Source organism: Gobio gobio (assembly GCF_949357685.1).
Source record: "Gobio gobio genome assembly, chromosome: 5".
Classification (NCBI taxonomy): Eukaryota; Metazoa; Chordata; class Actinopteri; order Cypriniformes; family Gobionidae; genus Gobio; species Gobio gobio.
Window position 1 is genome coordinate 7779610 of NC_137101.1, and position 23931 is coordinate 7803540.

At 39.0% G+C, this 23931-nt stretch overlaps 3 protein-coding genes across 6 annotated transcripts in view; 2 read left to right on the top strand and 1 right to left on the bottom strand.

Annotated features, from left to right (window-relative positions):
• The window catches only part of dclre1c (DNA cross-link repair 1C, PSO2 homolog), an 8279-nt gene extending 2765 nt beyond the window's left edge, over positions 1–5514 (top strand). For 2 of the 4 annotated variants that reach the window (XM_079817995.1, XM_079817998.1), the window contains 11 exons: positions 1–33; positions 110–165; positions 242–343; positions 415–487; positions 573–713; positions 2068–2169; positions 2255–2391; positions 4064–4118; positions 4208–4296; positions 4387–4484; positions 4552–5514. The exon at positions 1–33 is cut by the window's left edge and continues 27 nt beyond it. In XM_079817995.1, coding sequence (XP_079674121.1) covers positions 1–33; positions 110–165; positions 242–343; positions 415–487; positions 573–713; positions 2068–2169; positions 2255–2391; positions 4064–4118; positions 4208–4296; positions 4387–4484; positions 4552–5396 — 1731 coding nt within the window. In that variant the 3' untranslated portion in view covers positions 5397–5514. The remainder of the gene's footprint in view (positions 34–109; positions 166–241; positions 344–414; positions 488–572; positions 714–2067; positions 2170–2254; positions 2392–4063; positions 4119–4207; positions 4297–4386; positions 4485–4551) is intronic. The other 2 variants (XM_079817996.1, XM_079817997.1) reach the window with 1 other exon arrangement.
• A 1533-nt stretch (positions 5515–7047) lies between these two features.
• On the bottom strand, positions 7048–19382 carry hspa14 (heat shock protein 14). Its single transcript, XM_079816413.1, has 16 exons — positions 19355–19382; positions 19147–19215; positions 17555–17644; positions 17298–17378; positions 15807–15889; positions 15569–15617; positions 15116–15221; positions 14946–15036; positions 14711–14815; positions 14473–14634; positions 12767–12922; positions 12577–12679; positions 11761–11976; positions 11525–11674; positions 10597–10664; positions 7048–8381 (listed from the first exon to the last, which is right to left on the bottom strand). The coding sequence occupies exons 3-16, from the start codon at positions 17609–17611 to the stop codon at positions 8294–8296; spliced, it is 1515 nt and encodes a 504-aa protein (XP_079672539.1). The 5' UTR covers positions 17612–17644; positions 19147–19215; positions 19355–19382; the 3' UTR covers positions 7048–8293.
• Positions 17746–23791, top strand: cdnf (cerebral dopamine neurotrophic factor). Its single transcript, XM_079816414.1, has 4 exons — positions 17746–17929; positions 19111–19238; positions 19346–19487; positions 22138–23791. The coding sequence occupies exons 1-4, from the start codon at positions 17842–17844 to the stop codon at positions 22326–22328; spliced, it is 549 nt and encodes a 182-aa protein (XP_079672540.1). The 5' UTR covers positions 17746–17841; the 3' UTR covers positions 22329–23791.
• The last annotated feature ends 140 nt before the right edge of the window (positions 23792–23931 follow it).

The window sequence follows — 23931 nt, forward strand, 5'->3', positions numbered from 1 at the left end:
CACATATCTCTGATCGATGAAATCACTGGAGAGGTGGGCGTTTACCTCCTAGTTTATTCTTTTGAATGTTTATGAGTTGATCTGAGTTTGTGTTCATCGTCCTCTTCAGTCGGAGGATGTCGTCGTAACTCTGCTCCCAGCGGGACACTGTCCAGGATCGGTCATGTAAGCAACCTCTGCAGAGTAAGAGCAGGAGCAAGCATTAAGAACCTAATAAAACACATTTCATCTCTTAACACAGGTTTCTGTTCGAGGGTGCTCAGGGAACAGTGCTCTACACTGGGGACTTCAGACTGGCTGTCGGAGATGCTGCAAGAATGGAGTACTTGCACTCTGGAGACAGGTATTGAGATGTCAGATATGTTAAAAACACATTTTGTAGATGACGATACAATTCAAGTGTTTGTGCTGCAGGGTGAAGGACATTAAGAGTGTGTATATCGATTCCACATTCTTTGATCCCAAGTACCATCAGATCCCTAGCAGGGTAAGCATTTACACTTACCTGCATTATATCATACAGACTTGAGACCGTTGTATCTGTCCGTGACTGTTTTTTCCCACTGTTTTAGGAGGCTTGTTTAACAGGGATAAGACAGCTGGTCCAGGACTGGATCTGTCAGAGTCCGTACCATGTGGTCTGGTTAAACTGTAAGGCAGCGTACGGTTACGAGTACCTCTTTACCAACTTGGGACAAGAGTTCAGCTCACAGGTCAATGATAGTTTTTCTGCTTTAGTACGTTCTCACACCTGCAAACTTCGCCGTTTTCTTGGTCAATTGGGTCATTGACGTGAATTGCGTAGAACCGGAGAGTTTTTTGGGTTTTTTTTTTTTTAGGTTCGGTGCACGCGTTTAAAGTTACCGAACTGTTTCCGAGTGTTTTAAGCGCGGAACACACTTCAATCCGAGTTCCCACACGAACATATTAATTCCATTTTATCACGAAATTCAAACGATAAATGCCGTTTTGACGCTCTTTAATGTGGCATGACTGGTCACAGTTCAAGTGGCCGCGCGTGAACTCGATCATCTGTGAAGGCGATCGATCATCTCTTACTAAAGAATAAACATGAATGACCATCTGTAGGTATGCTGAGGATACATTACAACTTACTGTCATGTATCATATGTGGTGTAATCGCTAAATCAGTGTTTCAACAGCGGAAAGACGTCAATATAACTGCTGTAATCTAAACAATGTCTTGTAACGTTAGTATCACATTTACCTAAGGCAGTCATTCAATGTCCATATAATTTTATTCACTAGAGAAATCAACTCTTTCACTAAATATATGCTCTATATTAGCCGTTATATATATTCATTATATTCTACTTAACCTGTTAGTGATGTCTTGATTATTTCATGCATGTTAAATAAACCTGTCATGAAAATGACAGACACTGTGTATAAATTATTATATTTCAACAACGAATTGGAGAAAAAAAACTATTTTATAATTAGATTTAGAAGTTAATGCAAAAACTGCCTTATGTGAAGTTTACATGTTTGCATACAATATGTTATTTGAGTGTTGATTATTATACCTAAAAATAAATAGCAACTGAATTAAGGCTAATAGTTTGGGCTCTGTTGTTAACCTTTAATATTCATGTGCAAGTAAGGGCTCCCTATATAATTTACAGAAATATCTTCAATAAACTTTTAGATATAATTTAATTAATTCAAGGACAGACACTTTTTTTCTTCTTCAGTAAACCACTGTTAAATATAAAAAAATAAATAAAAAGCAATTTTGTAAAACTGCTGTACCGAACCGTGATTTCAAAACCGAGGTACGTACCAAACCGTCAGTTTTGTGTACCGTTACACCCCCTACTGTCAGTCTTTTATTTTGTGTGTCATGCGTCACAACACTTCCTTGAGTTCCAGGCTTTTCGGTGTTGTAAATAAAATAATTTAAAAAATATTAAATGTGTCATTCTCTTTAAGTCACGCTCAGAAATGTGTCATTTGCATAATAAAATCACAAAAATGTTACTCTGTGGAGTTTGCAGGTCTGGTTCTGCCTCGTCTTAAAACATTAACACCATTTCTCTACAACAGATACATGTGAACAGCTTGGAAATGTTCAAAAAAATGCCTGACATTCTGTGTCACGTGACCACCAACCGCGCAACGCAGATCCACGCTTGTAGGCACCCCAAGGTAGATATGACATGGTACGACATCGTCATGCACGTCTTGAATGGGTAGTTGTAAACGGAGATCACATTTGTGGCTTTTTCCACAGGACGAGGAGTTCTTCAGGGCAAACAGGTTACCGTGTGGCACCACGGCTCCAGATGGCATTCCTCTAAACATCATCAGCATCAAACCCTCAACAATATGGTTTGGAGAACGGACCAGAAAGACCTCTGTCATTGCCAAGTGAGTCATGATGCACCAGTGTAAAAATTCTGGGTGCAGATTATTATTTTCATGTTACGGCCAATATTAAAGGGGCGTTTACATGGCAAACTAAAACGGAAAACGTTTTATGCGTTTGGCCGCTCATTCACATGACAACGGCGTTTTGGGGGCCTAAAAACGTAAACTTTTGAAAACAGTTTTCAAAGTGCAAGTTTATGAAAACAATTCCGTTATCGTCTCCGTGTAAACTACAAAAACACAAATTTGTGAAAACGGTGACGTCTTGTCTTGTGTTCAGTCTATAGGCGCGCGTGTTAAATTAGAAAGTGACATCGCCAACTACTGGCCTGGCAGCAGAATACAGCGTTTTTAATCTTTTTTTTTTTTGCGGATCCGTGTGAACGGGGATCGTTTTCGCAATGCGGTTGTCAGTACACGAAAAACGTAAAAGGAAAAAGGGTTCCATTTTTAGTACATTGTGTAAACGTACACTAAAATTCTATACTATAGGTGCACTATGTAACTTTTCCCGACTTTTCCCGTTTCCGCCTATTCAAAACAAAGGCGTAGTTTGATGACGGCGAGATTGAGCGCAGAATCTTGGGTTTTCACTTCACAACGGTGGAAAAGAATCGGGATAGGATTCGGGCAGAAATCATGTTCATGGATGAGATTATTAACGTTACTGTAGTATGAAGCAGAGCAGGAGCGAGTGTTGTGGAGCTGAGCAAGGCCGCTGGAGCGATTGTTAATAAGATGAACGCAACACACACCTCACGAGCAACGTGACTTTTATTATGACACAGTCGCCGGCGTCACTTCTGGCTGCTATGACACTTGTTCACACTGCAGTGAGAAGAAAGCGTTTCTGCGAAATAAAACCGGACACCGAGGTTAATGCAGATATGACGCCATTTACAGGCGACTCCCTCACACGTCCTGGTTCATCGGTTAAAATAGAAAATTTCTCACCATTCACAAATAGTTGGGAAAATTTTGGGTATTGTAAGTACTCAACTGAACAAAATATATAACACTGGCCTAGTGGTTTTTGGATATTTTGCTGCAAAAATGTTACATATTGCAGCTTTAATCTAAATAAAACACTAAACCAGAATCTCTCGTTTTTATGAGAAAGTTATATGACAAAAATAAGTAGGTAAATAGAAATATTAAAAATGATCAAAAATGTGTGTTACAAAAGCACACATCAAAAATATTAAAGCAAACCAATGATAAAATGAAAAATTATAATATAAAAATAAAAGCTAATTAATGATATATAAATACTAAAATAATATTCACATTGTGTCGGAATAACAAGATTGCTACTCAAAGATTTAATGAAGTTGACACTCACCAAGCGCCAAATGCGAGTAAAAATTGGTGTATGAAACGATGTCAATCGCCAGTTAGACGGTAATATTGTAATGAATTTTAACAATGCAATATTGCGACGTAGTTGACGGGCCAGCGCTGTGTCTTCACAAACGTTTAAAATTCGATAATATTAATTCAATAATAATTCAATAAAACGCTAAATTAAAATCTTGTTTTTATGGAGTAAATATTTTTAGTTTAAAGTGAATTTAGCATCGCAATGTTAGAATGTGAAAAATGGATATTAATTTAGTTTTTTTAAGCTAAAAAATGTATATTACATTTATTTATTGACCGCCTTTCTTTTTAGGATGGGGAGCAGTTCCTACAGAGCATGCTTTTCTTTTCATTCCTCTTACTTAGAGGTACGAGGAATCCCTCTTAAAATATTGTGCACACATGACAGCATATGCAGTGTTAGCATATCATAAGCCTGTCTATTTCCTGTGACTAGGTTAAGGACTTTCTATCCTACACCTGTCCTGTTAACATCTACCCTAATGTCATTCCGTTGGGCAAGACACTGGAGGACGTCACAGACCTGTAAGGACTGATCCTTCTTTTCTTTTTTTGTTTCATCCTGTTGTCATAAGACTCTAGATACTTACAATTAAATGATCTTTTTAAATTCAGGTTGAGGCCATTGTGTAGAAAACATACTGGAAGGGAAGAGATTGTCTACAAACCGCTTGGGACCCTTAAAAGAACCAGAAAGAGGAGCACATCAGAAGGTAGGATTAGTTTTTATTATTCATCATTAAAACTGTTACTATTGCTTATACATTTCTTTCCGCTCAGGCTCAGACAGTAATGACGACTTGTTTGATGAGGTTTCCACGGCTCCGAGGCGCCGGAAGATGACAGTGATCGATCTGACCACGATCACAGTTAGTGCACAACCACGTAGTCCTAATAAAGATTCTCATGATACGGACCAAATGTACTCCCTCATTCAGCCCTGTCCCTCCGCACACTCATCCAATTACATGGACTGCACTGAATCAAATGATGATGACGACGATGAAGATGATCCGGAGCAATCTCCCGTACCTCACCCATTTGGTCTCGCTCCACCTCCTCCATCTTGCACAGAAATTCCATGCTCAAAACTGACTCGTTTGGACTCGTCCCAATCCAAAGCCGCTAAGCCTTGTTGGGAAAAGTTCTTCAAGGCAGAACCGGTGTTGACGGACGAGAGCGAGTTGGATAACAGTCACAACACTCAGCCACTCTTCTCCGAAAACACAGCGTCCCAGTCACCTGAGCTGTTTCAGGATGAAGATGAGGATGACAACGGCTCCGTTCACATGACTTCCTCTCAGTCCACTCACATATCAGACGCAGGGACGGAGAGCCTCAGTCAAATGGACACTGTTCTTGTCCAAGTGGATGAAAGTAAAGCCGTTATTAGTGAGCCGTGTAGCCGAGGGAGTAACAGTGAGGTGGCGTCAGATGTGATTGACAGCTGTAACGCTGAACACAAGACGGAAGAAGCCGTGGAGCCGAAATCAGACTCGCAGGTTTCATCGGATTTTGAGCTTCCACCAACACCAGGGTCAAAAGTCCCACAGCCAGAAGACCTGAAGGATCTATACAGGAAGTTGGCAGCAGGGGAGGAAGTGGTCATAAGGCAAATTTTTTAATTTCACGTCTGTTCAATCAAGTATTATTTTTTGGTTTGTTGTACGACAGCTTACCTCATGCAGTTTTGTACCTTTATAAATGCTGAATACTTTGTTTAATAAATTAAACGTTCAAGCAAATATGTACGTTTTCTGTGTTATGGTTAAACCATTACAAAACTTAAAACGTAAATGAGAAAAGTTGCCATGGCAATTAATTAAAATCAAGTTCATGTTTGTGTACTAAACTGGATAAAAGCAAAACTGAAATAAAAGTAGCTAAATAGAAATATAAAAAATGAATGTTACAAAAGCACGCATTCAAATATTACAATGTAAACTTAAGTGAAAATGAAAATATAAAAATACTAAAATAACAACGTTCACATTACAAAAATTACAAGATGGCAACTCAAAGATTTCATAAAATGATCACTCGCCAAATACGAGTAAAAATCTGCGTAGGCGTGTATGTGAAACAATGTCAATCGCCAGTTGGACGGTAACATTTTAATGAATTCTAACAATGCAATGTTCGGGACAGTTGTCAGGCCAGTGCCGTGTCGTCACGAAAGTTTAAGCTTTACCAATTTAAATATTCAAGCACAAGACGATGTTGAAAGGCAACTCAGTTTGTTACTCATGTGCGTGTGGGAAGCTCTTCTACGAATTGTGCTCGCTTTCACATCGTTTTGCACTTGAACGGACAAATTCCTACAAAATTGTCAACAATTATGTTATCCTAGTAAACAGTCGTTTATGACTTAGGTGAACGTAAACAGTAGAGAAGGTAAATGCATGTGTATCAGTTTATTTGATCTGTGCATTCGGTCTTAAAGTGACAGCAGCCTAATATTTCTGCTGCTCTCTGTTTTTAAAGGGTTAGATCACCCAAAAATGAAAATTCTGTCATTAATGACTTACCCTCATGTCGTTGGACACCCGTAAGACCTCCGTTCATCTTCGGAACACAAATGAAGATATTTTAGTTGAAATCCGATGGCTCAGAAAGGTCTCCATTGGCACAATGCACTTTACACTCTCAAGACCCATAAAAGGTACTAAAGACGTCGTTACAAAGTCCATCTCACTACAGTGGTTCTACAATAACTTAATGAAGCGGCGAGAATAGTTTTTGTGCGCAAAAAAAAACTAAATAACGACTTATATAGTGATGACCGATTTCAAAACACGGCATCATGAAGTTTCGAAGCGTTATGAATCAGTGAGTCGAATCATGATTCGGATCGCGTGTCAAACCGCCAAACTGCTGAAATCACGTGACTTTGGCGATCCAAACCGCTGAATCGACTCACTGATTCATAACGCTTCAAAGCTTCATGATGCTGTGTTTTGAAATCGTCATCACTATATAAGTCGTTATTTAGGGTTTTTTTGCGCACAAAAACTATTCTCGTCGCTTCATAAAGTTATTGTAGAACCACTGTAGTGAGATGGACTTTGTAACAACGTCTTTAGTACCTTTTATGGGTCTTGAGAGTGTAAAGTGCATTGTGCCAATGGAGGCCTTTCAGAGCCATCGGATTTCAACTAAAATATTTACGGGTGTCGAACGACATGAGGGTAAATAATTAATGACAGAATTTTCATTTTTGGCTGAACTAACCCTTTAATGTTAATCAAAGGACAAAGAAAACATTCACTCTGCTCTGGACTGAATAACTTTAATAAGGATTAATCTAGGTTTGATTTATACAGCGAAGACTATCCAGTGTTATTTTACATTTGATTTCTTTATTCAATCTCTATTAAAGAAAAGGAACGGCAGTTTTTAGGTAATGTTGATATTAGTTAGGCTAGTAGTTTTAGTTGTGGTATCAAAATTGAACTAGGGAATTGTGAAGTTTCTCTAGTATCTAAAATGTTGGTGTCATAACTGCCTGTTTTTGCAAAAAACAGTATTTAAAGAAATATATACATTTATGGCCGGTAAATTCTCTCAAGTCACCAGCCATTGGCAGGTGTGACAAATGTGCAGCTTTGTTGTTAATAAAATGAAAGTTTTTCACATACTACATACATTTGCACAATGTTTTAGAAACAAAATAAAAGCAACTTGGTGACACTGGTTATATTAAAACAGCTCAAACAGAAATATGTCATTCATTTGAGTTACTTTCACACATTGTAATGCCGAGTTACAAGTTTAAAATTTGAAATCGTAGCAGAAATCGTAATGTAGCAGGTATCTGTACTGAAAATAGACTCAGGGTTTATTGCGTTCAGTGATCTTTATTGCGTGCTAGTTACAGATGACAGCTTTTTAAACGATACTTTTGCACCTGCTCGCTGTGACTGCAGCAGATTAGCATCAGTGAGCCACACAAAGACTGTACAACACCACCTGTTTCTCGGGCTCTAATACGTCTCGTACGGTTGTGCATGCTTTAAATGGTATCAGCAAACTCCACAGGTTGCCTGTCACATCTATGAGTCCCATCAACTCATGATTCATCTAATGGTGTGATGCAGGTACATAAAGGCACATGGTAAGAACAACTACAGTAAACCTGCTGGTCAGACAACAGGCTTGAACAAGATGACTGCAGGTAAAAAAAAAAAGAAAATGCAAAAGGTATACAAATAAAACTGGGTATTCATTTAAAAGGATAGCTCACCCCAATTCTGTCATTATTTACTTACCCTCATATCATTCCAAACCCGAAAAGGACAAAACACTTCCTGGTCCATCCTTGCATGTTACCAAATAAAAATACAACATGAGAACAAGTAAATAATTTGCTTTATGGGGTGAACTATTCCTTGAACTGAAGCAAACATGTTCAAGTTGTTTGGTTAACGTCTAGAGGAATCTAGAGCAATGGAAAACCTCAAACAGCATGAGATGCAGGTGTTTAGGTTACTGTATGGAATTAGGTTGACAGCGTGATTGAAGGTTAAGACGCGGCAGCAGCTGTTGCTATGGTTATAGCCTCGGATCTGCCGCTTCCCTGCTCCGTGCACGTAACGTGCAGCGAACCGTCTCTGAAAAGGAAACACACATCAGAAAATGTTCACACAAGGATAAGAGCTTTATGAGTAGTTGAGAAGGACTGGGTGATATCACTGAATTTATATTACATAACAAGCTACAAAATAACAGCAACAAGTAGAGCTGCACGATCACTCATTAAAAGATCATGATCTCAATTCAAACACCCATGCAATCTTACTCCTAAATGACAACGATTCGACAATGGTTATTAAACCTTGACAAGTACAATCACAGCAAACATTCAAATACATGTTGGCGCTGCCACTGATCCAGAAAGCAGTTGTCATATTTAGCAATGAAACAGTCTTATCAACCACACAGTATTGTTATTTCTGTAGTACTATCATTTACATCACAGATGACTAAATCACCCTTTGAAAGTAACTTGATGCTTCAAATTGTTACACCAGTAGGTGGCGACAAGTGACTGTTAAGTGTGTGTCTCTGAATCATTCATTCAAGAGGTTTGTTCAAAAACACCTGCTGCATCTGAAATATAATACTTGCCTACTATATAGTATTCGAAAAACAGTAGGCGAAATGTCCCCGGATGACCTACTACTACTGGCGAGATTCTGAAGTGCACATTTGATGGACACTTTACTATCCCATGTAGCCTGGATGCCAGCCGAACTTGGCCCAGCCCACAACATTTGAGGACGGGAAGTTCGGTCTTGACTTGATCCGTTGTGGAGCAACTATGCTCAAACCAGAGCTTTTAGGACCAATCAAATTCTCAGGGTGGGCTTTATACGATGATGGACAGATGATCAACAGTAACATAACCATCCACGTCACCAAAGGCGCTTGGGTTGAATTCGTTCTTATCTTAAACAGAGAACTTGTTCACATATGCATTCACCTTTACTATTTCTCTCAAAAATGATGATCGTGTTGGTAAGTACTCTGTGTATCTTTAAAATTATTTTACAACAAAGATCGTTTACACATCTACTTCTTCCAGCGTGCGCGTAGTTGAGTTCTGTTGAGAACTATGTGTCGATTGGTTGTAGGTCTATCCAATTGAGTGCAGAGGCATTTTCTTTCCTGGTTCGGTTGAAACACGCCCCAATAAATCACAGCCCAATGGAGCAGAATGTGAGAATGACGACATTAGGCTATATCCCATGAGGCCACGGGAGAGGATTTATGAATGGAGGTGAAGCGACGCAAGTTGCAACTGATGCTGGTAGGTCACGTGATAACAGCATGGCGGATGTACTACGTCTGGATTTCATTCATACTACACACACTTTTTTAACAGTCGCAAAGTTCAAATTCAAATCTAGTAAAGTATGCAATTTCGGACGCACCGACTGATTCATACAGTAGTGAAACAAGCATTTGTAGTTGAATTCATTGAATCATTCATTCAAAATAACTTTTTTAATCATTCAAACGAATTAAATATTTTTTTAAATAGAAAGACTGCAGCAATTAACACTGTCAGAACCTCTAGTGAACTGCATGTTATTTTGTTTAGTTGTCTTAAATTGTGGGAGAATCGTGATCTGCATTTGAAACAAAAAAAAAATATATGATTCTCAATTTATCCAGAATCATGCTGATTTTTTCCAGTGTATACTGAAGGTGAAAATGCTGCAGGGAGCAACAAAATAACACCCAATGTTTGATGTATAATATACACGACCATTAAAAAGTTTCAAGTCTGAACAATTTGAAGTCTCTTGAACACCAAGGCTGCATGGATTTGATCAAAAATACAGTAAAATTATGAAATATTGTTACAATTAAAAAAAAGTTGGGTTTCTATTTAAATATATGTTAAAATGTAATTTATTCCTGTGATCAAAGCTGAATTACTCCAGTCTTCAGTGTCACATGATCCTTCAGAAATCATTCGAACGCTGATTTGCTGCTGTTGTTTCTTATTTTATGGGAACTTTTATGATGAATAGAAAGTTCAAAAGAACAGCACTTACTTGGAAAATAAATCTTGGCAGCACTTTATTTTCCATTCCTGTTTTGCATTAACATACTATGTACTTATTGTAGTAATGACACTAACTAGGTACTAACCTTGAACCTACCCCCAAACCTTAACTTAACCCATGGAGTTACCTTACACTATTCAGTGCTTTTGTGGGCAAGTACACTGAAAGCAACCGAAATCTTGTGCAACATAATTTTGATGAATTTAGTGCATCCTTGCTGAATACAAGCATTCATTTATTTTTTCATTACCTTTTCATTGTCAGCACTGTGACAAAGTCATGCAGCTCCTCTGTAGGTTCCAGGTCTCGAAGTACAATCTAGAAAAATAAACCACAGTCACACTGAAAGTTAATAATCTTAAAGGGTTACTTCAGTGGTTTAGCATTAAGCTTTGTAATTAAACTGGGTCATTTATGTAGTAGAAATTTGAAATTATTTTTGAATTTGGTGCCTTCTAGCTGAGAAAAGATGTATTTTTGTCTCATGTGGATGAAACACAACAACTCCCAGAATGCACTTGCTTCGCTGCCCTACGAGGACACTCCGTACACCGTCGTTTTGATCTTCATAGTAATACAATAATTTCGTTCAGTTAGAGAATAAACACTACAGTTAAAAACTGAACGTGTCTTTTCAATAAAGTGTGAGTGAGCCGAACGAAAGTCACGTCACAGACGCAGCAGTGTCAGATTTCATTCATCACGAAGAGCTGAGGTAACGTTAGCCAGTCTGGCACGTTTTCAGATCGCATATGGAAGCTAAACTATACCAGGAATTCATTGAAGAGTTGAAACACTCACTTTAGTCTGCATCGCACCGTTATGATTGAGATCTCTCCCCTGTGGGCGGGTTGATAACATGCGGAACAGCTCCATCTAGTGGCTGTAGTCTTTAGCCTCTGGCCAAAATATCCTCCGATGACGCAAAATGACGATATTTGGGTCATGGGAGGAATTTTTCCAGAAATAAATTGCATAATTCTCTCGTCTCAGGGGTATATGAGGGGGGAAAGTACCATAACTTGAATATACTATCGGGTTTCTACTGATACAAAGCCTGATGCTAAATCACTGAAGTTACCCTTTAAAGTGAAAGCAGACAAAATGTCTTATGACCAATATCTCATTTAGTGTAATTTTGTTTTTGTACTGAAATGTCTGTTAAAAGGGGTGCCAACCTGTGCGATTCGTTGCTGTGCCTGGTACAGCTCCAGACTGACTGACGACAGACTGCCAGGACCCTGCAGCGTGTGCTGACGGCGGGCAGGGAGAGGTGTGCCAGATGGAAACAAAACTGTGAAAACCTCCGCTCCTGAGTCATCCACTTCCTAAAAAGACCAAGACACAATCTTATTGATCTTACGTGCTAAAACACCATAAAACGAAGCACATTTGATCATTTGAAGTTCCCCACCTTAACCGTGATGTCGCTGGCACAGCAGTCCACAGTGATGGAGTCTTCTCCGAGTGCCAGGCTGTCTTTTCCGACCAGGATGCCCGCCTGCATGGCTGCACCGATCGGAATCACCTCGTCCGGGGGGATGGAGTTCAGTAGCTCCACGTCTAGGAACAAATCCCTGATCATCTGTTGCAACTTCGGGATACGAGCTGATCCTCCGCATAAAACCACCTTAGAAAGGAAGCAAACTGGTTTAATCTGTATTTAAGGCTTTGGGATGCCAGTCTCGCTATAATTAGATGTAAAACACTGAAATAATCGACTATTTGGACAGGGGATTTTGTATTAATTGCCTCTAAAAGGCTCAGTACTACTAATGACTTTTTTTTCCCCATGCATGAAAAATATATTACAATCTACAGCTCTCTCTACTTGTCACAACCGAATTAAAGAAGACCTTATCATGTTTAGTTTTTTTTCCATAAAAATGTTTTTTGGTTCAACTTTCTTCAGCTCAAGAGCTGCAGCTCCAGCCACGGAAGTTTGCGACACTGTTTGCAAATGTTCGTTGGACTATGGTTTCTGGAAACGGCAAAAACTATGTTGGTAACAGAACTTGTGACCATAGTTGGCTAATGATGCTTTTGGGAAACGCAGCCCAGAGTGTTACTGACAGACTGGGAAGCGAGAGATGTGCAGCAACAATATCAAACATGTGAAAAATAAGATGTTTTTCAACATTCAAGCATGAGAACCTATTCTTGTAGACCACAAACAAAATCAAGACTTTGTAAAAGAGCATAATACGGCCTCTTAAAAAAGTTGTTTTACCTGGTTGACATCAGAGGTGGACAGGTTTACTTGCTCGAGGACACTTTTAATTGGCTGAATGCTCTTAGTCAAGAGGCTGGAGCATATCAGCTCAAAACGGGCTCTAGGACAGAAGCATATGACATGCAGATATGCAACAGGTACAATTTTCTTTGCAATTCTGATTTGATTGCAAATAACTTCAGCTCACCTGGACACATTACACTCAAAATCCATGCCATCATAGAGCGAGTCCACAAAGCAGTTGGCACTACCCAGGGTGGAGAGAGTGTGCTTGGCCATATCAGCACTATTCATGAGCTTCATCATCGCCCTTGGGTTACCCGTCACATCCTGTTTATAAGTCCTGGAGACACCCATGAAAAACAAAATGGGAATTAAAACAGTGATGACAAACCTCAAATTTTATGTTAAACACTACTAAAATATTATACACTACCATTGAATTTTGCGGTCAGCCATAAAAAAATACTAAGCAGAAAAAACTATTTTCAACATTGATAATAATACGATTTTTTTCTGAAGGATCATGTGACACTGAAGACTGGAGTAATGATGCTGAAAAATCAGCTTTGATCACAGAAATACATTACATTTTAAAATATGATATATTCAAATATAAAATTGTTATTGTAAATTGTAATAATATTTTACAATATTACTGTTTCTGATCAATAAGACTTTTTTCAAAAACATTTCTTTAAAAATCTTTCCAACCCCAAACTTTTGAACAGTAAATATTAAATAAATATTTAATATGAAAATATACACTTACATCATAATATTTAATATTTACTGTCATTTGTATAAGCAATGCCTATTTTCTTATAATAAATAAAGCTTTTTAATCAACTTTACAATTAAAGGGCCATGAAACCCTAAACCAATTTTTTTGGTAATGAGTGTTGAGCATCATAGAAGTCAGTGTTACCATCCAATCGTTTAGATTGTTGGAGAAAATTAGTTAAAAAAACCCCACGCTATATTCAACTTTCAGGTTTACATTCATCTTTGTATCAACGTCATAGAATGTGACGTTTTCTCGTACTATAGTATGGCGACGACTCAGTTATTCAAGAGTCTGTGTGTCCTTATCCTATGAGAAGAGGTCTCGCTTAATTATTCATGAAACTATGTGTCCTTATCCTATGAGATGACGATTTGCTTAAAGGGGCTATATGCAACTTTTTCCCCAAAATAAACGTAACAATAGCCTTTTTATTTGACCATTTATGACTCAAACATCTCCTGATGAGCATACTGACACCTTGTCCGCTCACAGTGGGTGCACCTATAAGCCTGTATCCTATTTTTCCTATTTTCTGTCGGGTCGGTTTTTCCCGCGCTGTCTGCGGATGTGACGTCACCACCGCTGCGAGAGCGAGCAGAAAATAAGAGCAGTTCTATTTTTTGGCCACAGGTGTCAGTCGCGAGTTTAAATTTCAGAAAAACGCATATAGCCCCTTTAATTATTCATGAGATTGCGTGTCCTTATCCTATGAGAAGATGCCTCGCTTAACACAGCAGCATGTGTTGATTGACAGGCGCTTCAAAGAGTGAGATTGCATTCAGTAAGTAAGAGATGCATCAATGGATCAAAAAACGAGTGTTAAAAACTGTAATACAACATGAATATGACTAGACGAGCCACTTCAAAGTGTAAATCAGCCAATTTAAGAAGTTAAGAAGTTGTTTGGCAACCGTAAACAACCTACAGTGCAGTGTAGGTCTCTAATTTAACTGTTACGATGTTATTTTAATGTATATGTTTTATGTGATGCAGTGGCTGTATTTCTGATCCCAAGACAAATCTCTTTCTGGGACAACAAAGTATCCCTTAACCTTAACTGAAAAACAAGAACAATAACAAATGTGAAGCACTGGACATCGACTGACTTTTTGAACTCGGCGGCGAGGTGCTTTGCGAGCTCATGCGTGAAGCTCTCTCCTCCAGTCCTGTGATCGGTCTGTGTCGCGAGGACACGGTACATCCCGCTGTTCACCTCCAGGACGGTGACGCTGAGCGACGTGCCTCCCAGTTTGTACACCAGGACATGACTGTGGTTGAAAAGAGAAATGAGAATGAGAAGCTCAAAGAAACAGCTCAACATCGGATGATGCACAAACCCTGTACCTTTTTCCCAGCGTTGAGTCCTGTCCGATGCCATACGCTAGAAGGGCAGCAGAGGGTTCATGTATCAGCCTCAGCACATCGAAGCCGGCACTTTCTGCAGCTTGCCTACAACACAGCACCGATTCTTATAAAACCTCTCCCCAGACACAGCTTCTGGAGTTAGATAACCGTGTTACATCATTTGAATTCATTAGCATTCGTCTGGCAATGTTTCACCGACACTTCAAGCGCATACCTTAGTGCATTCTTCTGCATCTCTCCAAACTCAAAAGGCACCGTTATAACTGCATCTTTCACATCCGAACCCAAGGCTGACTGGGCCGTCTCTGCGGAGAACAAAATGATTATCAGTGCATCACATTAAACACACTGACTATGAAAACAAATGAAGCATTCAGACAATACCTTTCATTTTATGGAAGATCAATTTAGCCACATCATCAGGTGACACATACTTGGTTGTGTCTCCAATGTCGATTTCATATTTGGGTAGGTCACTCTTGTTGACAACCTGGAAATGAGTGAGAAAATACAGCCCTTTTAAATGAGCAGATGTAGTCATGGTTACTGTTGTGTTTTTTCCCCCATCTGTCAGTATTTAAAGGGATAGTTCACCCTAAAATGAAAAACAAGTCATCATTCTCGAACATTCTGTAATAGCTTTGCATCTTTTTTAAAAGCTTGATGCTGGTTGCTATTAACTGACATTATATGGAGCATGAGCGGGACTTTTTTTAAATGTTGTGGTCTGAAAAAGAAAGACGGGCATTCTGCATTAGAACTACACCAGGGTGAGTAAATGACGACTTGATTTTCATTTCGGGGTGAACTATCCCTTTAAGAACAGCATGTACTTACAATGCATTTGCTTTCTTCTCTGTGCGTCTGAGCATCTGGGTCATCAAAGCTGCCAAATACACAAGTCCAATTAATTTACATTATTATTATTACTTATCAAAATGTGTTTTAATTTAAGATATCGCTACGTTGGTGGTAAAATATGTGAATTATTGAATTACTGAATTATCTACAACATTATTGCATGTTTGTGTAAATATGAAAACATCGTCAGAATAGTAAGACAGGACATAAATACCGTCTGCCAAGGATCTGCTTCACTTTGACAACCGTATTGGTGGCATTTCGTATCCGGCCCTGCTTAGCGGCGATTCCCACTATCTAGAAAAACAAATGAATGAAACAAATGAAGCGAGGCATGAGAAGGTCTGATGGTTTTATGTCCCTTTGAATTAAACAAACAAATCATTAAACTGAGTCAAGACATCTTACATCACTTAAATATTTCTAAAAACAAAGTTCAAAATATTGAAATGCATATTAAAAATAATTCTGGTAAATTGTGATGTTAATGAGAGAGAAAAAATAATAAAAAAAAAAATTTTGTGATGTTAATGTGTGATGTGATTATTAAACATTAATGTGGACGTATATCTATGTCACCAGCGTCAAAGACAAATTTCCGCTCTGTGACAAACAAACTAAATACAATAAAAACTTGTCTGCTGGCCGAATTTAGAGGAGTTTTGGCCACTTTTGATCTAAAAAACAAACAGCTAAACCAATATCCCCAGCAGCATTATATTATATTACATTATAAATGTATCCCCATATGGGAATTATAGTGTAATAGCTGCAAAAACATACACTATCATTATCAAAAATGAAGCACACTTTGCAATACACACGAAAGAACAATAACACAAAAACAACATTGAAAATATTGAAATTGATATTAAATACATGTCAGGCTGGTCAGTTGGCAGGATTTAGAGGAGTTTAGGCACTATTAAACAAAAAACAAAGTCTAGAGTAAACCAATAGTTTTCAAACTGGGGTCCTCCAGAAGGTTCTAAGGGGTCCCCAGAAAATTTCAGAGATGAAAAAGACAAAGCAAAAACGGATAAAGTAAGTCTACCAAACATTCAAAGTGTTTCGTTTCTAAACATTCCTCTCCTTTTTGCCATATACATACAATTATACATGTTTGCTTTGCATCTTTCTAGTGAGTTTTTCTCACTATAGTCCCCTTTATCTCACTCACTGGCGCTGTAAGGCAGTATTCTTTATGCAGTGCGTAAGGAGATTACATACATTTATTGTGAAAGTTGCTCAGGTTTATACATCCAACATTTAAGTATAGCCAATTTAAGTTTGGGAACAATATGTTGTATTTATAATGTCACACTTACTATTTATCTAAGAGTTTAAATGTTTTATCATACCTAAAAATAAATAGATGGATTTTAGGAAGGGGGTCCCTCATAAAAGGTTAATCATATTTGGGGGTCCTTGGCATGATAAAGTTTGAAAAAGTGCCCAAAACACACTACCATTATCAAAAATGAAGCACGTACACTACGCAATAATATACACAAAAGCACAATATACACAATAAAATACATAGTCATGCATACTATTCAATAGACTAGAGATATGTTTAGCAGTTATGTATTTAAGTTTTGGTTAATTCTTACATGTATTAAAGGCTCTCTGTGTTTGGTGCTGATGAGAATGAGCTGTCTAATGATTATGACTCCATTCATTCCCCAAAATCCTGGTAAATTACCTGTTCAGTGTCTCTGTATGCGACCACAGCTGGAGTGACTCTGTCACCCGCATCATTGGCCACAACATCTGCTCGCCCATCCTATATGAAAACAATTACACTTATTATAATGTATTTTTTATCTGGTATGGTTTGCATGTCACGCCATCATCTATTCAGCACCATTAACAAGGACTATTAGATACTTTATTTCATTGTCGGCATACCTGCGTTTATTCAACTAACTAAAATGATGTATATACTCATAAACAATTCACCTTAAATACGGCAACACAGGCACATGTGTAACCAAAGTGCACTCCGATGGCAGCCATGCTTCCGAAGAATTCTACCGGAAGCCGGTACTCCTATGCAAATGAGAAGGGATGGGCGGTCAAATGAATGGCGTAGACGTTAGCCAATCAAAGCGCCTCTGAACTGACGTCGCCAGGAACGTCAAGAGAGCAGCGCCTGATTTAGAAACAGCTGAGAGCGGCGCCGGTGGGTGTTGTGTGCTGGGTATTGAAGTTCCCTTAAAAGTGCGCACAAGCGCGTTTTAAGAGTCATGTCTTTAACCAGCTCTTTGGCAACCCCGTTACTTTTGCTTTTATGTGTTGTTTTATTCTCAGTTACTGTTGCCGAAGAATGCGAAGGTGAGGTTGGTCGGCTTGGCTTTCAATGCGCATGAACCCCTGAGTTTAAAAATAGCCACATGGGTTATTTTGCACAAGTGCATGAGTGTTTTCACATAGTGAATATAAGATATTTATTGAAGGAAGTCAATATTTAAGAGGCGAGTTCTGGTTTGGATTACCTACTGGCTGACAACTAATAACATTATGAAGCTTGAAACCCCAAATATTATAACATTCTTCATTAACAATTATTCAGTTATTTGTAACAATCTCATTGTAAGAAAAGAAAAAAAGTGGTTTCAATGTAGCCAGCTACTTTTTGATAGTAACTTGTAGTGTAGCTACTTTTTCAAAAGTAGCTTGAATGTAACTTAGCTACAAAGTAGTTTTTACTACAACACTGTTTTTTTTAGATCAGTCACAGCAACAAAAAAAACAACCACACAGGCAGAAGAGCAACAGACTTTTTTTTCCCTTTTTCTTCCCCGTAAAAGTATGCTGTAGGTTGATGTATAATCAATTTGTTCTATTTAGACAAAACCATGCCTCTACATAGTGCTTTAAAATTGTGTGTGTGTGTGTGTGTGTGTGTGTGTGTGTGTGTGTGTGTGTGTGTGTGTGTGTGTGTGTGTGTTTGTATAGGATATACTGTATACAAAGCGTCATATAGATGCGTTTTGTCTTAATAGACAGAATTCATTATCAACCTTATCTATCAAAGGCAAAAAAGAAATCAACAACAAACAACCCAAATACTACCCCATTCAATTGTTGCAATTTTTGCTTTGTACGTGGCAAAATTTTGGTTGGCCCCACCAAATCTTACTCTAAGTTTTTTTTTTTTTAAAGTTGGCAGTTCTGAATATGTCAGGGACTTTTGGCTACTGGACTTAATGGCTCTACTCCTCCATGCTATAGGCTAATAGTCTCACGCATGATTGCCACCCATTGTCAAATATTATTGTAACACTAAATATGCCTACTATTTCAATATCTATATTTGGAAATGTAAAAATGATTTTTAAGTGCTATGATTTTATAATACAACCCACTTACAAGTAGAAAACATTGCTTATGTTCTGCATAACCATTACTAACTGTGTTATTACATAACTAATATATGAATTTATCCCTCCAGTATATCTCTCTCTCTCTCCATAAATCTCTGTTTATTATTTATATGCGTATCTGTTTTGCAGTGTGTGAGGGTTTTCTGGGGCGGCTTTATAACTCACTGGTGATCAGACACACAGAGCTGTCCCCAGAGCTGGTGGAGGAGGGTCTGATCAAAGCATGCACTGAGACTACTGGGAAAGAGAATCGACTGGTAAGAACAGAAAAACAAGCACAGTTTGTTTTTTTTAATTCTTCTTTGGTTGCTGGTACGTAAATATATTGAATGCATGAGGTAATTCTTTCCCCCTTTCACCTCAGTGTTATTACCTGGGCGCCTCCAGTGATGCTGCAGCCAAAGTGACAGGTGAGGTGAGCCGCCCCCTCAGTGCACATGTTCCTGTCCACAAAGTCTGCCAGAAACTTCAGCGCATGGATGGCCAGATCTGCGAGCTCAGATATGGTAGGGTGCATTTGCATATAAGACCCTTTAAAGTCGGCATGAAACGGAAGTTGCAATAGTATTTTCTTCCCTATTGTGACGTATATCTAAATGAACAAGACAAAATGTAGGGACTTGATTTTGTCCATGGGGAGTTGATTATACGGTTGTGGTTTTGCTATTGCTGTGATGTGATGTGAGTGACAGGTTGTCCCGCCCCTCACGCCAGTAAACATGTCTTCAGAGAAGAGATGTCACTGAAAGAGGGAGGGGAAGAATTTTGTTTCAAGACTGAACATGAAAAAAATAAATAAAAAAAATAATGAAGTGCAAAGATATATCATTTATAATAAATACTGCAATATTCCATTAAAATAACAACAATTGTTAATTTTGTTTTCATGGTGACTTAAAATGAAAATTCTGTCATCATGTACTCGCCCTCATGTCGTTCCAAACCCATAAAACAAATGAAATCTGAGAGCTTTCTGTCCCTCCATTGACAGCTACTCAACTACCACTTCGACGCTTCAAAAAGTTCATAAAGAGATCATAAAACTAATCCATATGAATTGAGCGGTTTAGTCCAAATTTTCTGAAGAGATTCCATGGCTTTATATGATGAACAGATTCATCAACTCACACATTCAATTCACACATACTCACACGTACGTTTGAGCTTCAGCAAGAACCAATGAGGTTCATTCTCGTGTTACGCAGAACGTTTGAGCTTCAGCAAGAACCAATGAGGTTCATTCACGTGTTATGCAGCACGTTTGAGCTTCAGCAAGAACCAATGAGGTTCATTCTCATGTTACGCAGCACGTTTGAGCTTCAGCAAGAACCAATGAGGTTCATTCTCATGTTACGCAGCACGTTTGAGCTTCAGCAAGAACCAATGAGGTTCATTCTCGTGTTACGCAGCACGTTTGAGCTTCAGCAAGAACCAATGAGGTTCATTCTCATGTTACGCAGCACGTTTGAGCTTCAGCGAGAACCAATGAGGTTCATTCTCATGTTACGCAGCACATTTGAGCTTCAACAAGAACCAATGAGGTTCATTCTCGTGTTACGCAGCACGTTTGAGCTTCAACAAGAACCAATGAGGTTCATTCTCGTGTTACGCAGCACGTTTGAGCTTCAACAAGAACCAATGAGGTTCATTCTCGTGTTACGCAGCACGTTTGAGCTTCAACAAGAACCAATGAGGTTCATTCTCGTGTTACGCAGCACGTTTGAGCTTCAACAAGAACCAATGAGGTTCATTCTCATGTTACGCAGCACGTTAGAGCTTCAGCAAGAACCAATGAGGTTCATTCTCATGTTACGCAGCACGTTTGAGCTTCAGCAAGAACCAATGAGGTTCATTCTCGTGTTGCGCAGCACGTTTGAGCTTCAGCAAGAACCAATGAGGTTCATTCTCGTGTTACGCAGCACGTTTGAGCTTCAACAAGAACCAATGAGGTTCATTCTCATGTTACGCAGCACGTTAGAGCTTCAGCAAGAACCAATGAGGTTCATTCTCATGTTACGCAGCACGTTTGAGCTTCAGCAAGAACCAATGAGATTCATTCTCATGTTACGCAGCACGTTAGAGCTTCAGCGAGAACCAATGAGGTTCATTCTCATGTTACGCAGCACGTTAGAGCTTCAGCAAGAACCAATGAGGTTCATTCTCATGTTACGCAGCACGTTTGAGCTTCAGCAAGAACCAATGAGGTTCATTCTCGTGTTGCGCAGCACGTTTGAGCTTCAGCAAGAACCAATGAGGTTCATTCTCGTGTTACGCAGCACGTTTGAGCTTCAACAAGAACCAATGAGGTTCATTCTCATGTTACGCAGCACGTTAGAGCTTCAGCAAGAACCAATGAGGTTCATTCTCATGTTACGCAGCACGTTTGAGCTTCAGCAAGAACCAATGAGATTCATTCTCATGTTACGCAGCACGTTAGAGCTTCAGCGAGAACCAATGAGGTTCATTCTCATGTTACGCAGCACGTTTGAGCTTCAACAAGAACCAATGAGGTTCATTCTCATGTTACGCAGCACGTTAGAGCTTCAGCAAGAACCAATGAGGTTCATTCTCATGTTACGCAGCACGTTTGAGCTTCAGCAAGAACCAATGAGATTCATTCTCATGTTACGCAGCACGTTAGAGCTTCAGCGAGAACCAATGAGGTTCATTCTCGTGTTACGCAGCACGTTTGAGCTTCCACAAGAACCAATGAAGTTCATTCTCATGTTACGTACCACGTTTGAGCTTCAACAAGAACCAATGAAGTTCATTCTCATGTTACGTACCACGTTTGAGCTTCAACAAGAACCAATGAGGTTCGTTCTCATGTTACGCAGCACATTTGAGCTTTCATATAAATCGATCGAGTCGCTTCAGAATATTTGGACTAAACCGCTCAATTCATATGGATTAGTTTTACGGTCTCTTTATTAACTTTTTGAAACGTCAAAGTGTAATTTGTGTAGCTGTCAATGGAGGGACAGAAAGCTCTCAGATTTCATCAAAAAGATCTTCATTTGTGTTCCGAAGATTAATTAATGACAGAATTTTTATTTTTGGATGAATCATCCCTGTAATTGCATTAGGGTTTGGAATATTTTGGAAATATTTGTCTCAAAGGTTTCAAAATGGACATTTCTTGTTCTTCTGAAACAGAGCATCCAGTTCTTGACTGGAGCAGGGACGCTTTGTCTAAAATGCGAGTGTTGGAGCTGAAGAGAGTCTTGGCCTCGTGGGGGGAGGAGTGCAGAGCCTGTCTGGAGAAGGGTGAATTTATCGAGCTCATCCAGGAGGTGGCCCCCAAACACAGCACAGCGCAGCACAGAACGCACACGGAAGAGTTCTGAGGGCCTCCTCGTGCAGCTCCGTGCTGGGGAGACAGAGCTCAGATGAGAGGGCCTCCTCGTGCAGCTTCATGCTGGGGACACGCAGCAGTGATGGGAGGGGCTGCACGTGCAGCTGCGCTCAGGGACACTTTTGATATTGCACCGAGACTCCTAACTTATAATGCTTTTCATAATATTAGTTACGCGAAGCCAATATGCGCAATATGTGCCACTTCCCCAGTGTCTCATTCTCCTGTACCGCTGTAAGCATCTTCCTGCATACTCAGAATAAATCATTAAGCTTTATTAGTTTTTAGTGATTAAGAGGAGGCTTGCAGAGATGCCGGCTGTTTTACTTGTCCAACCATTTAATTTAAAAGGGACGAGAGCTTGTGTCAAGACCAATTCATACTCCAAGAGCCTCCTGTGTGTGCAGCTGTGGGCGAATTGCACGAAATTGAACAAAATCTATTAACTTGCCTGGATGATATTTCAATCAAAAATCAAAATAAAGGAGTAAGAAAATACATTTTGCATAAACAACAAAAACGAAGCCTATTTTAGGACCATTATTTTATGTTTTGCATTGTTGTGACATTATGCACATTTCTCTTCCTAGTTAGCATAATGCAATCTAATGAAAAAGATCTCATTACTGTAATGCAGATAATATACATCATGGTAGTATTTGTTGTATTGCCTTGATTTATGGTGATTTATGCCGAAACTAATTGTATTACAGTGAGACTCTCACGAGAATCACCATTGAGAATAATGGGGGAAAAAATAAACAGAGAATTGAGGGGGAAAATATACTTGTCATGAAAATATCACAATCAAAACAGTCCTTATGGTTCTAAAATAGCCTTTGTGTCAAATTATATATATATGAGACGTCTATTTTTATGTCCTGTACTAAAGGTTTCTAAAGTTTTTCACTATTTTTAATCGCTTTTAGCTTTTTTGCAGCCCTTTTAAAAAATATTTTTCTTTAAAAAAACATCTGGACACATTACATTAATGAAACTTTAGGGGGGGGGGAGCATAATATCTGTGTGAAAAACTAAAACAAATGTAATATTCCTAAAAATAGACTTAATTTCCTTCATGCAAAATATAATTAATTTCAGATTTTTGTGGCATTAACCTGTGTGTGTGTGTCAGTTTCTTAATCCAATATAGTGTCAGTCTGTATCAAATTTGTAGGTACAAGCGTGCGTATTACATAATTGTATGACCTCTCGTAAGGATCGCATTGTTGACTTTTTCCCCATACACACACGGAACAAAAGACGCCCACACAACTGTGCTGATGTTTACATCTGCCGTGTTGCCATGGCGAATCACTGAACCTTTCATCCCCTGCTTCTGATGCTACAGGATTTTGCTGACAAACTTTTTATGTCATAAAACAGAACCAATCAGCCACGAGTCCATCGGCTGGGCTCTTTCTCTCTCTTCTCCTCTCCTCTCTTCTCCTCCTCTCTCCCCCCACCTCCAGGCTTTCTCATTCACAATCCCCCTTTTTTGCCATCCAGTTCTGCCTTTCTCCTGTAATAGCTGTTGAGAGAGAGAGAGAGAGAGAGAGAGAGAGAGAGAGAGAGAGAGAGAGAGTGAGGAGAGA

Coding starts and splice junctions, on each gene's coding strand:
- hspa14 (XM_079816413.1), bottom strand. CDS start 17,611: ATGGCTGCCATCGGAGTGCACTTTGGTTACACATGTGCCTGTGTTGCC. Junction 15,222..15,568: donor GAGAAGAAAGCAAATGCATT/GTAAGTACATGC, acceptor ACTCATTTCCAG/GTTGTCAACAAGAGTGACCT. Junction 10,665..11,524: donor CACAGCAACGAATCGCACAG/GTTGGCACCCCT, acceptor TTATTTTTCTAG/ATTGTACTTCGAGACCTGGA.
- cdnf (XM_079816414.1), top strand. CDS start 17,842: ATGTCTTTAACCAGCTCTTTGGCAACCCCGTTACTTTTGCTTTTATGT. Junction 17,930..19,110: donor TGTTGCCGAAGAATGCGAAG/GTGAGGTTGGTC, acceptor TCTGTTTTGCAG/TGTGTGAGGGTTTTCTGGGG. Junction 19,239..19,345: donor CTGGGAAAGAGAATCGACTG/GTAAGAACAGAA, acceptor CTTTCACCTCAG/TGTTATTACCTGGGCGCCTC.